We start from the raw sequence: 14046 nt of genomic DNA, 5'->3' as shown, positions 1-14046 counted from the left end.
TTTTAAACTCAACTAGCCACCTTGAACGTCGTTAGTTGCATTTCACTGCCCTGCCCTTCTTAAGACCTAAAACCCTCTAGTTTCTGAGCCATCTACTCACGAAGATGTGCAGACTAATTCATGCCGACCATTATCAGGTCACTCATGTACACATGACGCCACAGAACCGTCATTCAAATACTGCCACCCCATCGGTCATGCGGCGTTCAAGGCCAAGAAATCGAGTGCCTGAATCGACTTGAACCCACCCAGCCACAGGAGGGTGGATCGGAAGGCAGGTGCTGTAACCTACCGAGCTATCGGAGCGGGCACGGGCACGTATGTCTGTGTGCATTCGCTCGCTTTTACCGCTCGCTCACTGCGCCTGAATAAGACACCAAATGACTTTCTTTCTTTAACCTGCGATCACAGGTCACAAAGCTAACGTAATCAAGCTGAGATCAACGACTCCGGAGGAGGCAAAACTAGCGACGCTTTTCCAGCGGCTGCCAAAAATACAGTTCACTTAGGCGTAACTGCTTACAGGAATGCATATATGTAACAAAGTACATTCTAGAAACGGCTCAATTGATCTTAGATCTGGCAACTATTTTAAGTGAGGGTCAAACATATACATTCTATTTCCATCTGAGATTTTCGTCACTTACATTTGGAGGCAACACAGCGAATTGCATACGAATCTCCACATCGCGTTCTGCCAGTTATCTTTTTCAGATTTATAGCAGGCTGGTTAAGTTCAGCGAAGCCGAAAATATGGGACAGCTTACCCGCCCTTTGTTCCACTCGCAGCAGCTCGGTTCGTAAAACGTGTGTGCACTGAATCACCCACCCGTGGCGTGGTGGGATCGAGTCGCTCTAAGCGCTCGCTTTTTGCCCCTTACTGAGATGGCCTGCGACCGGTGGCAGCAGCTGCGCTGAAGGTCAGGTACCGTTAGGCCAGGACGGACCATGCCAAGCATTTCTGCATGGCCCCGCGTGGGCCTCTTCTAAGAAGTCCCTGAAGTGCCCGTGTTGTTGGTTGATCTGGTTGAGGTACGTGACGGCATGATTCTCCCGGCAGAGCACATCGTATCCGGACTGGTCGGCGCTGCGGGCCAGCCGGCTGGCCATGCGCCGTTGACGGGGCGGGGCGGCATGAACGCCACGGCAGCGCCGCCCAACGCCGCCGCCCTCAACTGGTGGGGCCTGCTCTGCATCCCGCTGGTGCTGATGACGTCTGCCGGCAACATCCTGGTGTGCGTCGCCATCACGGGCGAGCGGCGGCTGCAGAACATGACCAACTACTTCCTGATGAGCCTGGCCATCACCGACCTGATGGTGGCCGTGCTGGTGATGCCCCTGGGCATCGTCGTGCTCGTCCTCGGTGAGTGCTGCTCGTGCGCGCAGAGCACGGCCAACGCTCGGCGTGGCCTTCTGCTCCCTGCTGGGTGCTGAGCGTCGGGACGCAGGATGGGTGCTGACGGACCGTCGCTATTCTGCTCGTTGACCGGAAGTGGCTAGCCAGCGGGAGGGACGGACGATGCCTGCCCCTGATTCGATGCCCTTGCCGTGACCTTGCCCCGTAGAGATGGATTTTCCTCTTGGCAGCCGTCACCCACGCCATTCAGGGTCGGATACTTATTGAGCTAAACTCTGGAAACTAAGACACAGAAACCTTCGTGCCCATATCAAATATAATTTGGTTCCATTTACTCCGACTGCATTAGGTGGTAGTTCGCGAATAGCCCTCTATATGCACGGGAATATTCCCTTACGTTCAAGACAAGAAGTGCAGACAGCTCTGCAGCGGTGATGAAAGCAACGCAATCCACGAGTGGCAGCCAATGGTGTGTTGCACGGATGGAATGATTGTTCGGATTATCGTCCTGGTTTGGTGTGTTGTACACCGTAAAACGTGCCAAATTCCTTCCGTAAAACTATAAAAGGTGTATTGTTGCAACCCCACGTCATACCTCCTAGCTGCATGACCATGGATGCACGCCTTTATCTTGTGACTTGTTTTTGTGTCACGCGCTCCATGCGCCCGTTTTCTCTTTCCTTAATGCGCAGCGAACTAAAGTCAACTTAGGCGACTTTTTTCCTACACAGGGGACAGATACCATGTAAACTAAGATGCAACGTAACATTTTAAAGTGAAGATAGCCTGTCCAATCACCTGCTCCAGATGTTGACCATCTGTCCCTCTGGAATCAAGAAAGGAAAAAGAGCCTTGAGCACCAAATTTTCCCACTGCGATCACATTTTGTGAATTGGTCAGCCGTCCTTGTGAGCTCAGCGCGGTGCGCAATTCAGGCATTCGCGCTGGGCATTCCACCTCAAGTCAGTCACCATGCACATAGCCTCTACACTTTTACATCCCACATTTGACGTATTTTTCGTATTTTCGCATTTCACGTTTAGTCCGCATTTGCACTGTGTCGTTCCTTCCAGAAACCGTCTCATTTATCCACGTCTCTTCAGCGGTATGGCTGCCTCTGTTTATCTTAATAATGGTGACATGTTGTGCTAGAACGAGAGACAGCCGTACTTTCAGCTCGGCTTTCCATACACTCCGTGATGTCTCACAGCCGTCCCGTTGATAGCCCGGCGTCATACGGACGCCGGGGAACTCCTGGACTTCTGGTGAGCGCGGCAACTGCGGGGCCGTTTCAATATTTCAAAAGCTCACCGACGTCTCATTGACGTGTGGCGGGCGGGCGGCCGATATTTCTGGCCGTGCCGACGGGCGTGGCGGCTGCGTCGGCCGACTGCCCGACTGTGGCCGTCCACGGCCAGGCCCGACTGTGGCCGTCCACGGCCCAGGCTCGACTGTGGCCGTCCACGGCCCAGGCCCGACTGTAGCCGTCCACGCCTGGAGAGTGGGCCGTGCGCGCCCAGGCGCCAGCCAAGCAGTGCCAGGAGACGGAGGGCGCCTGGAGACGGCCTCCCGGTGTCAGCTGACAGCGGCTGACGCTGAATGGTGTCCATGGAGACGGAGTGCGTGGAGTCGGAGTCCCCGTTGTCAGCGGAGTTGCTGGTGGGGGCTGACGATAGGGTTGGTGCAAAGAGAAAGAGTCATGGATACAGGATCAAGTTCCTAGAGACAAGGTCGCTGTTATGAAACGACGTACTCGTGCCAGCAATCAGAGTCGGTCCGGACGGCGCTTCGTATGATGCAGGTATGGTTATGATCTATGTGACATTTGTTCAACATAGAACGATTGAATACCCTGCCCTATTCTTTTCTGCAAGCTTCACCACGTTTATGTGTTAAGCTATCTTTTGCCAAAACTATTTTTCTTCAGCCTATTCCAACGGTGCCATTCTCTTCGAGCGTCCACGGAGTATGCGGCACCAGCTCCACAGCTCATCTGGTGGCGCTGATTTGCCCTCTTCCCCCGATATTTTTCCAAAATAGCTTCCGAACGGCGCGGCGTTAGCCGATATTCTAGCATAAAAATCTACGAGCCTTGTAAGGTTACTGAGCCATAACAGGTGGAAGTGAGGCCATAGCTGTCAGCGAACGCAATTCCTGGGGAATCGTTCAACCTGATGCGACAATAAAGTGTTAGAAGTAGCTAGAGAGACATGTTTGAGATGATTTCTCAGAAAATAAAACTTGCATTTAAGACTGCGACTTATTCCATTGACCTTGTGTCAGGTGCGAAGGTCGGACGGTGTAAAAACCAAATCGCTTTCACTGGAAGTGGTTTTCGACGCTCGTTTTGATGTTTTACAAGGACGTCAACAGGCATTTTCTTTTAAACTCATAAACGTCAGGGGGTGGGGGGTATTCTGACACGAAACGATTTCAGTGAAACTTTTTAAACAGCGTGCCAACTAGCGTAGCACTTGACGCTTAAATGAATTGAAATATCAAATCCATTTCTATTGTTGTTGCTAGCCTCGACCTACCTGAGACGAAGGCAGTTCATTGGCCGGACCTGAACACCAGTGACCTTTTTATTTAGGGGACATATCTAAGTTCAAGATGGTTGCATGATGAGGTCTGAGGGCACTTTGTACACCAGTCTGAAATTTGACCTCCTTCGATCTTATTTCATCTGAAAGCCATAACCTAGGGACCTCAAGATTTGACACAAGGGAGATCACATACAAGATCATAATTAACACCCACCCCGTAACTTTGTTTTGTCCAGCTTTCTTAGCCCCTGAGATCTCAGAGAAGGGATGAGTATAACATTCCCTCTCCCATCCTAGCGTGTCGTATCCACCTGGTCATCCGGATGTGTGTTTAATTTCACACCCCACGCCACCAGCATGGAAAGCCGGCGGCAGACATTTCAAGAAGTCAGATCTGGTGTTTGCCGAGGAGATTTGTCGCGTAAAGCTTTGTAAGTGTTTTTATGAAAGTATTTTTAGAAGTACCAGCCTGCAAACGCGTGATTGAGCGTCATGTAAGGGGTATTAGTGTCATGCCTATGTAACTACTGTCACGTAACCTATAGTCTGCGTTTCGACATTGAAATTCAGAGGTCACATTGGCATGTGATAGTTGTTTGCTGTTTGTTTTAGCTGTTTTTCATGATCATGTTGGATATCTTTTTTGGTCTTGTGGTATGTCGTGAGTGATTTTTACTGCTAGGATCGATGGCGTTCAGTGATAAGATAAAACTTCTACTTTCCAACTCTCGCTCGATACTCATACTATTTCGGCATCCGCGAGCACGGCCTGTCATGCTGTCCTGCTTCAGTCTTCCCACGTATCTTAGACATCAAAACACCATATCGATTGTGATTCTATCCACAGCATCGCGAGCTCGGGCATGATTGGTCCCGAGCGTCAAAGCCCTATATAAACAAGCCGAACATCGGGTGCGTGATTGAGCAGACCAGTATCGGGACACATCTAGAGACCGCCACTGCCCTCCCTCCCCACCCCCACCCCCACCCCCACCCCCACCCCAACCCCGACCCCCACCACCTTTCTACTGCAGCACCGGCACCGACTCGAGGCCATCACAGCCGCCTCCCGCCCGCGCAGACTATTTTAGGGGCATATGGAACGACTCCGGAGGATAAAACCAAGGATAAATTTGCCCCGGCCCGCTGATAACCGTAATTTACGATAAGGCCAAGAGCAACGCGACTGCCTCGCGCCCTGGCTGCCGTGAAAGCTGGCCCGGGCCCGCCTTCGCCCGTGGTCGGGCCAGCTAGAAGGTAACCGCGGCAGCGTGGCCACCTTCCGATGGCGCCAGGTCCGGCGCGACCCATGCCTCCGCCGCGCGCGCGGTCGCGTTACGATCGCGTATCACCTGCGCAGCTGTATGGGAGCGCTAATCACGTTGCAGGCATGAGGAAAGATGCCGGAGAGGGATTACAAACTCACCTGCATCACAGTTTCATGTTACCATTCTGTTTATGCCGTAGTTGTTCTTAAGTGGCAAACGAACCAGTTGATTGGACACGGCGTGTGCTCGGCTCGCGATACTCGTATTGCTCGCCATGGGCTCTGGGCCTTTACGGCAATCGCAGAGATGGCCAATGCTGCCACTGCCTGGCAACTTGACGGACAAGGAGAGGTCCTCGGCTCCCGTCACGTCCGACGCAATGTGGTTCAAACTCATCCCACGCCCATGTTCACGATTGGAAGTAAGAATATCCTGTTGCTGAGAGCATAAAGAATAAGTCGAAAAAACATACTGACTGCTTGCTGACTAATTTATCATATTTTGTCCTTGTATATGAGTGGAAGCGTTACGAAATTTGTAGTCGACGTATCGATAAGATGAAGCTCAAAATAAGACAAATTTACCTTAGAAAACCTTGCGTTTTCTCAACTAATTCATTATATCATGAGCCTCAGGATGTTGCTAACACGTGCCCGAACGCCCGGTTGGATACCCTTTGCTCGGGTGTGGGGGGGGGGGGTCAATTTACCTCCCCCCCGAGCGCCCGAATGCCCGGTAGGATACCCTTCGCTCGGGTGGGGGTCAATTTACCCCCCCCCCCCCAAGATCTCAGGAGCTAAGAGGGCTGGGGGCACCAAATTCACAGGATGTCTTGACCTGTACGTGAACTCACTTAGGTCAAAGTTTAAGGTTCCTAGGTCGTGACAATCATTGGGTCAAATAAGGTCAAACAAGATCAAACTTCAGGCTGGTCTCCAAAGTGCCCCCAGAACCTGGAGACCTGTTGTAAGCAAACGATGACATGCTCATTTAAGGTCAGTGACCCCGTCTGACGTTTTAAAAGTCACGGTGACCAATATCATACGGGACTCTTTTGAGTTTTGCATTTGCATAAGCGACAAAGATTACGCTCGACACTATGGTCCTAAAAAAAAAAAATGTTGACCGCAGTCATTTTAGGTTAGTGAGCTATTCTGACCTCTCAGAAGTCCATGGAAGGTGTATAACGCGGTTCCTGTTATCGGCTTGAAATAAACTCATAAACTATAAGTTTTATAGTTTATAAGTTTATAAACTTCAAAACTATAAGCTTGAAATAAGCACCAAAAACTGCCCCGTACAGCAAGCCCTGGAGTAATGAAACACGATATTTTGGCCTTGGTCTGACCTTCATACCTGACTCTAGGTCAATGGAATTTGATAATCCAATTGTTGTGTTGCCTAAGAAAGTATCCCAGAGACATATGTCTTCGTCTAATACTCCGTTGTCGCATCAGTTTGAACGATTCCTAGAAATTGACTTCGCTGAATCCATAGCCTAACTTTGACCTGCTGTAGGTCAGTGACCTTGCAAGGTATATATGCATTTTCTAGACTAAACGACGCGTTATTATATTGTCTACAGCTATGCGAAATTTGGCGGAGCTACGCCGCGCCATTAGGAAACCATTCCGGGAAAACCTTCGGGGGGGGGGGGGGGTAATTCGAATCCCACCCGAGTGCGTGCAAGTTAAACTACACACCTAAAAATTATGTTCATACAACCAGTATTACCAGGTGTTCCTACCCTTCTTCTTCACTCCCGACAGAGCTCCACCTACACGCAGCGATTGCACAGCACGACTCAAAACTGTGCTTCGCGTTTCCAGTTGCCTCTTTTATCACCTTGCATCTACAACGCCGCGCGGAATATTTTATTGGTTGACCATTATCTGAGGCCCTTCTTTCAAAGCTCGCAACTAGCTTAGCTCTATCCTACGTCGGGGTTAATCTGCGGGTCGGTATTGCTGACATTTGGCTGTGATGTTTTTAACAACAGTGCTAAGCCCAGTCTGTCGCGAGCCGCTTGCAGTGATAACGTAGCAAATAATATTTGTTAACAAATAGTGTGTTGATAATATGCGACTACCAACGACCTAGCGTAAAAGTTTAAAAACGTTAGGACTCGAGCGCCTCGAACTATATTGCAAATATCACCTCTCGTCACATATTGGCACCATCGTTGAATTGGTGCATGACCAACTAATCATAGCCCACCAACATCGGGACCGGGGGAGAGGATGGCGACACTATTTGTATTTGTTAAAGCACAGTACGGACGAGTTTGTTTGCAACGCTGGGCACCGCAACATGCGACCGAAATTTTATTGGCTCCTATGCTCTAACGGAATATCCAACGTGACCAGAATTAAGATAGAGGAAGAAAACCTATTCTCCGTGCAGCGACGTTCGCCGTATCCCGCAAAAACATTACAAGAAAATGCGCGGTATATAGCCTCGGGCTATGTGCGCGTGATCCAACGCGCGTGAAGACTTCCGCGTGAGCGCTAAACACTATTGTGAATCTCAGTGGAATGCAACTTGGATCACAAAATGCAAGTCCTGGTGCCTCCATTTTTGTGCAGCTAAGTTGCGCTCTCACTCCAAGCAAACCGATGCATGTAATGCAAGCAAGCCAATGCATGCATGTAGCCTTTTTCAGGGTATCCACAAGGTACGCATATTTGAAGGATGCTTAGGTTTATATCAAGCTACCTCACCAACCGCGGACAGGAGGCAACGATTATCACGTTTCGCCTCCGCTGCTCGCTTCTGCTATGGCGGCACCAGGCGAAACAAAATGCTGACTCTGCATCGAAAGTACTAAATGATGTTTTCAGGTTTGTTAGCCTCTAAACTAGGAAACAAGCTCCCGGCTAAGCTCATATTATGCCTCAAACTCACGCCACAGGCAGTCGCTAACAAGCACGGTAGAAAATGCAAATTATCCAGGGTACCCCACCAAACTTAGAGAATTACCAAAGCAGCGTAATTGTGCCTCTCACAACACTCAAAAGTGAGATGGCGAACGTGATCCAAAAATATGACATCCAGGCTCGAAAAACACCATGTGAGCACGAAATCCAGGAACAGTTCTATGTTGCGTTACACACAAGCCTTCATGCTTCACAAGAAAGTGGACATCTGACTCGATTAAATCCAAAGGGTATTGGTGCATTATCTGCGGTCACTGGTTCCACTTACAGTACGGGTGGTAGTCCAAGCAGATTCCTAAAATATAAATGCGTATACACAACATATGGTACCTAGATGTACTAATGAGTGTACAAATATTTCCACCTTCAGCTCACCTATGCTTATTATCATTATTTTTTATTTTATCATTTGACGACTCATCGACTGACTCATCATAACAGACTTATGATCTGTGTGAAGAAAACGCCAAATATTCAGCAAGTGGAAAAGTTGTAAGTTCTATAAAGACGCCCAAACGGCACCAATCAGCCTGTATTTGCATGCCCTCACGTACTCCACGTAGCTAAGGGTACTGGAAGTGCAAAGGTAGTGCCCACTTAAAGGTCATTGTAAGCGACTGGCATCATACTCTACCACCAATCCAGTCGGCAGGTGCCCATCCGGAAGCGCATTCCGCCCAATGCACCTGAACAGCAGTTCATTCTCCAAAAGTTGTCGGCCCCAGGTGCATTTTGAGGTTCGCAATCGCCTAAGAAGCCTAGCCTGAATTCCCTCAATACGCTGATGAGTCCGGCGGCTCGTTACAAAGCAATAAGCGATATTCCAGGCCCGAACGTGCCTTTACGTGTGGGGGGTACCCCAACCGACTGATTTGCGGAACGCCACTTTCAAAAAACTAAAGCAATGTGTTGAAGGTGAACTGGAGGTGACGGAATTAAAGGTCATCATTCCCCATCGGTTGGGGTAGAAAAACTGCTTTTAGGCATCACAATTCTATGTACGTTGAAAAGTAAAGACAGACAAATGGTTATGCATCCCCATGATGGAATTATAAAATGAAGGAAAAACTAGCAGCTAACATTGAAAAGATGCAACTCAGTTTGCATAGTCAAAGTGCAGAGTTGAATAATTTATGGGCCGACTTGGACAGGATTTTAGAATGGCAAGCACTGAAGGTGAGAAAGCGGAAGAAATTTGCCTGTTGCTATGTTTGAGGAGTGACGACAGAGACACAAAGTTCTCAAACCGTAAACGTTTCGAATGCCCGGTTACGATAACATTGTCTTGGATTGGTGGCAAACTCATGTTGATTTTCCAGTGGCCCCAGATATGATGATGAATTCTTATATTAACTATATATGCTAATGCCTTTTCACGGGGCCTTTGTACCCCGGCTCACGGGCACATTGCCGTGGATTCGTGGCAAAGTCATCGTTACTTTCTGGTGCCCCAAACGTGATAATGTATTTTTGTGTTAACTTAACATGTTAATGCTTAAATATGCCCTGAAGTGTACTAATGAATTTAACAAAAGGTTATGTGGTAAGGATATAAGCACGCTCCTACATAACGTCTCGAACTATGGTAGACATATTTTACACCAAGAAAACCTTTGCAAGGAGCAAACAAATGACCAGTACGCTGTGATATTCAACGGGATTTTCTCTCGCTCTTTCCCTCTTCCTCTTTCTCCCTCTTTCTCTCTCTCCCTCTTTTTTTCTCTCTCTCCCTCTCTCTCCCTCTCCCCCCTCTCTCTCTCTTTCTCTCTTATCCCTATCCCCTTCTCTTTCTCCCTCTCTCTCCCATCTGCGCGTGTCCAGACCCACGGCCTGAGAAAGCTCACACCGATGTTAGGGTCGAAGCAGCCCAAAAATATCAGGGATGTTTTGCATGGGGAGTCTTATTAGAAGGCTGCAGCCGGCCGCGCGGCGGACGCCCGGCGTCGTGTCCGCGCGCCAGTTGCAAAAACCGAGCACTTGGTCGGGCTCGCGCAGGTGTGCACTCCAATTACGGAATCAATTCTCGCCAAGGCCCAGAATTATTCACCTGTGGCGTATAAATACGTTAACTTTGGGATACCAGGATAGACGGACCGTCGCACCGTAGCTGGAGGCCGTTTCAGTGCGTTTCATCACCGCAGAGCCTCCAGGAGCCGCAGGCAGAACATCAAAGCCAAACGGGAGACGGACCCCGCCGTGCTTGGATGCGGCGGAGTTCCGACAATCGACGGCATGCCGCCGCGTTTGGTGTTCACATATCGGCTTACCACGCTGGGGATGGGGCGGGAGCCCCGCTCGCATCGCCGGTGGCGGCAGGTGCGCTCAATGGCTCCACCTGGCGCCTGCTTTTTGGTATGTGCAACGCCCGTGGGACTGCAAATTGCTACATTGTGGATCCACACGAATAGATCTACTCGTGCACGTCGATGCGGCGGTAAATTACGATATTTTGGAGGTCAATTTGTTGGAGCGGTATGGGGAGGAATCATTCCCATTACGCTTTCATCACATTTGCGACTTGTTCCACAGCACTTAATCGTAAGGCAGCGAATGAAATATGGTGTATGTTAACGGAACAAAGATACTGTGACCCTACACCGCATTGGCGTTGCTAGAATTCACGTAATGTTCGCCCAGTCATGTAGCCAAGGTGAAAAGAGCGCCTTACTTATTGGGATGCGGGTTGACTCATGGCGCACTCGTCATACTTTCATGGGACAGGTGCAAGTTGAATGGTCAATCAACGGGCTCACTGCATACCGCGCAGCAATGTGCAGACACTCACCGATGAGAAACGCATCGATTTTGCAACAAATCGATTTTATAAGAAACCCAGGCGATTACCTGACCAGGTATCAGCCTTACAGGTTGCCCTGTGTTGGAATCTTTTATGGGAGTAAACTCGCATTTTACATCTTTTGTGGGGTAAACTCGCACTCGAAATCTTTGATGGGGGTAAACTCGCATTCGACATCTTTTATGGGGGTAAACTGGCACTTGACGTCTCCCGTCCAACACAAATGTTCACTGCAGCTGAAGCGAAATGGGACTTAATCAGCAGCTGACCACGTTCGGGGCTCAGCAAGAATGGTGCTGAGTCGCAGCCTTCGATCTGCCGCGCAAGGCTCCAACACTCAGCAGAATTCACCACGGGCGAATATAGAGAACAAGGCATGCCCACTTCAAACAGTTCATTAATACACCATATCTGGTAATCACATTTTGGGAAAACATTTTGTGGGGATCAGTAGGCAATTTTATGCTTCTACATAATGTTTGAACGCCACAGTTAATGCTTCAAAGTCGCTTTCTCAACCGCTTGTGATCATGGGCCTCAAGGCACGGACGAGGTCGCCTGAAGACACCTGTTTGTGGCGTGAACGAACTATAGAAGCGAGGTAGCACGGAAAATGAATGACACAAAAGCGTGACGTGGTGGCTGATCTCGAGGAAGACAGATTTACAAGGAGACGGAGGGTGTAATGAGGCTGTCACGGAGGGTTTCGTAGGTTCCGTCATCTGGACGTCATTTGTATAAATAGTTTAGGATCGATAAGAAAAGTCATCTGAAGCTAATTAGCATATTGGTCATGGAGGCCATTAAGTCATTTAAAGTGATTCGCTTGAGAAACAAAGAAACCTTCACGTAGAGAAATTCATTCCAATCCCTTTTTACTCCCGCAACCAACCACGATTCACATGCATGGCCATGAAACAGCAAACGGCGTAATGTGACGTCATAATCAACAGGCATGCTGCCAGCAATTACGTCAGAACTAAGTGGAGTAGCATGCCCTTCTAACAACGATGCCCTCTCCAAATCACATTGATGCAAGGATCAGCTCAACCGGGTTTGACGGCGCTAAACCAAAAAAAGTGCCGGCGTTGAAAATTCCGCGGACGTCGCGTGCGTCGACCCACCTCGTTTGTTCCGCACAACAAACGCGGTTAGCTGAGTAATCACGTGCGCCGTTCGGGACTATTCGGCCGGCTGATTCTGCACGGCGCCGGCCGTGGCCCGCCGCCGGGCCAGCGACGGACAGTTTTAGACCACGTCCTACGCCGGAACAAGTCGTCAGCAAAGCCAAACGCCGTAGTAGAGAATGGAAAGAACTGACACCCATGCCAGTGCTTGTTTAGCCGCTGGAGGGAAGGAGCGAAATTGACGCCGTCCATGCGTTTGTCGCAAACAGCGTCGTAACCTGTAACCACTAGCGAGCGATGATCGGTGCCTTTGCTAAGACGAGAACGGGATGTCAAAAGAAAAGCAACAACAAAAAACAGCGATTGCGGCTCGACAGCGCACTCAGCTACTTAGGCCATACTTAGGCCATACTTAGGCCATACTTAGGCCATACGCCGTCATCTGTCTCTTACCTTGGTAGGAATGGCGGGCACCACGGAGAATCAAGCCCCACATTTCTGGTTTCCCAAACGCGCAGCTTAAACACTGCACTATTAACGCCGCAATGGCAGAAACAAAAAACAAAACAAAAAACAACAAAAAAAAACAACAAAAAAGCATGAAATCGTTGGGAAGCTTTTGCATTGAAAATCTGGAAAATCCCAAATATCCCCTCATTGCGACCGCTGACAGAAGGCCTTTATAGCTTGGGTTTCGTGTACCCAATAAAATCGCTGCCCATAAGTTGCGGTAATGTCTACCAGTTGGCCATTTCTAAGCAGCTGAGCCCATCTGCTGCCTATCCGTTTATGATGTGTGCAATGTCTGAAAAGCTCTTTCAAACCCTACAGCTGCACATTTTTTATTGTAGCTTCAACGGTTTCTACACTCAGATGGTGAAAGTAACAAAACGCCACTTCCATTTTTCGGTTAATCGTGTGATAATTCACCGATGACGTCACATTCACTACCACCCAATCGGGTTTTTCTTTTATTACTTCCATCATGTTTGTTCAATCAATAGATCCAGTAGACGTGACTTAATCTATGGGTTTTATCAGGTGACGCATATCAGACTTGACCGAACAGCAAACATGGGTGTTACTACGAAGCAGGAGTGGTAACCATCTTCCAGTCACCGACTGAATCTCTGTGGCCAAATTGTCGTCAGCATTGTAACGTAATACCATATGACATGAAGTGGCAATGATGTCCAGGCCCAGTCGGGTCACCAGGAATCGGTGTATCGCCGGAAGCCTCTTTCATCACAACTATCAATATAATGCACATTAACTGAAACGTCCATTTATACAGTGTCCTTCAACTAATGTCAGGATTATTGCTGCTGCGAAGAATGCAGGCACTCCGACCCTAGACAATGGCGTAACCCAATTACAAAAGCAGTCTTCCTCCACCCTCGGGACTTGCGGGAACCTCATGTTTTAGCTTGATCTACGGCTGGATTTGCCATCGTCGACGGAAAAAGACGGTGAAGTACCTCGACAGCCAGGGCGAATGAGCATGTGGCAGAATTCCAACCGGTGGCAGGCAGCACTAGAGGAGGACGTCCAACATGCGGGCTTCCCCGAGGCCATGTCCTCTTATGAAAACCACGTATGCACCTCGAGCCCCGGCCCAACCTTTCGCTGCGGCCCAGCAATTGGAATATGCAAGTTTATATACAGGAACAAGCTTATGCCTAGGAAACCCAGGTCAAAATGGGTTTCTAGGCTGTCTGGAAAAGGAGCGATATATTGGGTTTCAGGTTGGGCTCGGATTCAGGTGAAGGCGAGTGCACAAATGCAGGCCAAGAGATAGTGATGGCGTGCTGGATAGATACATCAGGGTCACGGAAAGATGTAATCACATAACTGTTTCGCGGAAGCACATACCAGCTGTTTCATGCTCCTGTCAAGCTGAGCAAGACATAAACAACAATCATTTACGACTGCAGCTCACATTCGATTCAGAAGACTGTTGCATGCTTTGACGAACCGAAGGTACCAGACATTGCACGGTGATACTCAATGATTTT

At 49.1% G+C, this 14046-nt stretch overlaps 1 protein-coding gene across 1 annotated transcript in view; it reads left to right on the top strand.

Moving 5' to 3' along the window:
- Nucleotides 1–14046, top strand: part of LOC119110114 (5-hydroxytryptamine receptor 2A) — a 137540-nt gene that overhangs the window by 58405 nt on the left and 65089 nt on the right. Inside the window, exon 3 of the mRNA XM_037233854.1 lies at nucleotides 1151–1363. Coding sequence (XP_037089749.1) covers nucleotides 1151–1363 — 213 coding nt within the window. The remainder of the gene's footprint in view (nucleotides 1–1150; nucleotides 1364–14046) is intronic.

Source organism: Pollicipes pollicipes, unplaced genomic scaffold, assembly GCF_011947565.3.
Source record: "Pollicipes pollicipes isolate AB1234 unplaced genomic scaffold, Ppol_2.1 Scaffold_7231;HRSCAF=8579_pilon_pilon_pilon, whole genome shotgun sequence".
NCBI lineage: Eukaryota > Metazoa > Arthropoda > Thecostraca > Pollicipedomorpha > Pollicipedidae > Pollicipes > Pollicipes pollicipes.
This window is presented reverse-complemented; position numbering and strand designations above follow the sequence as displayed.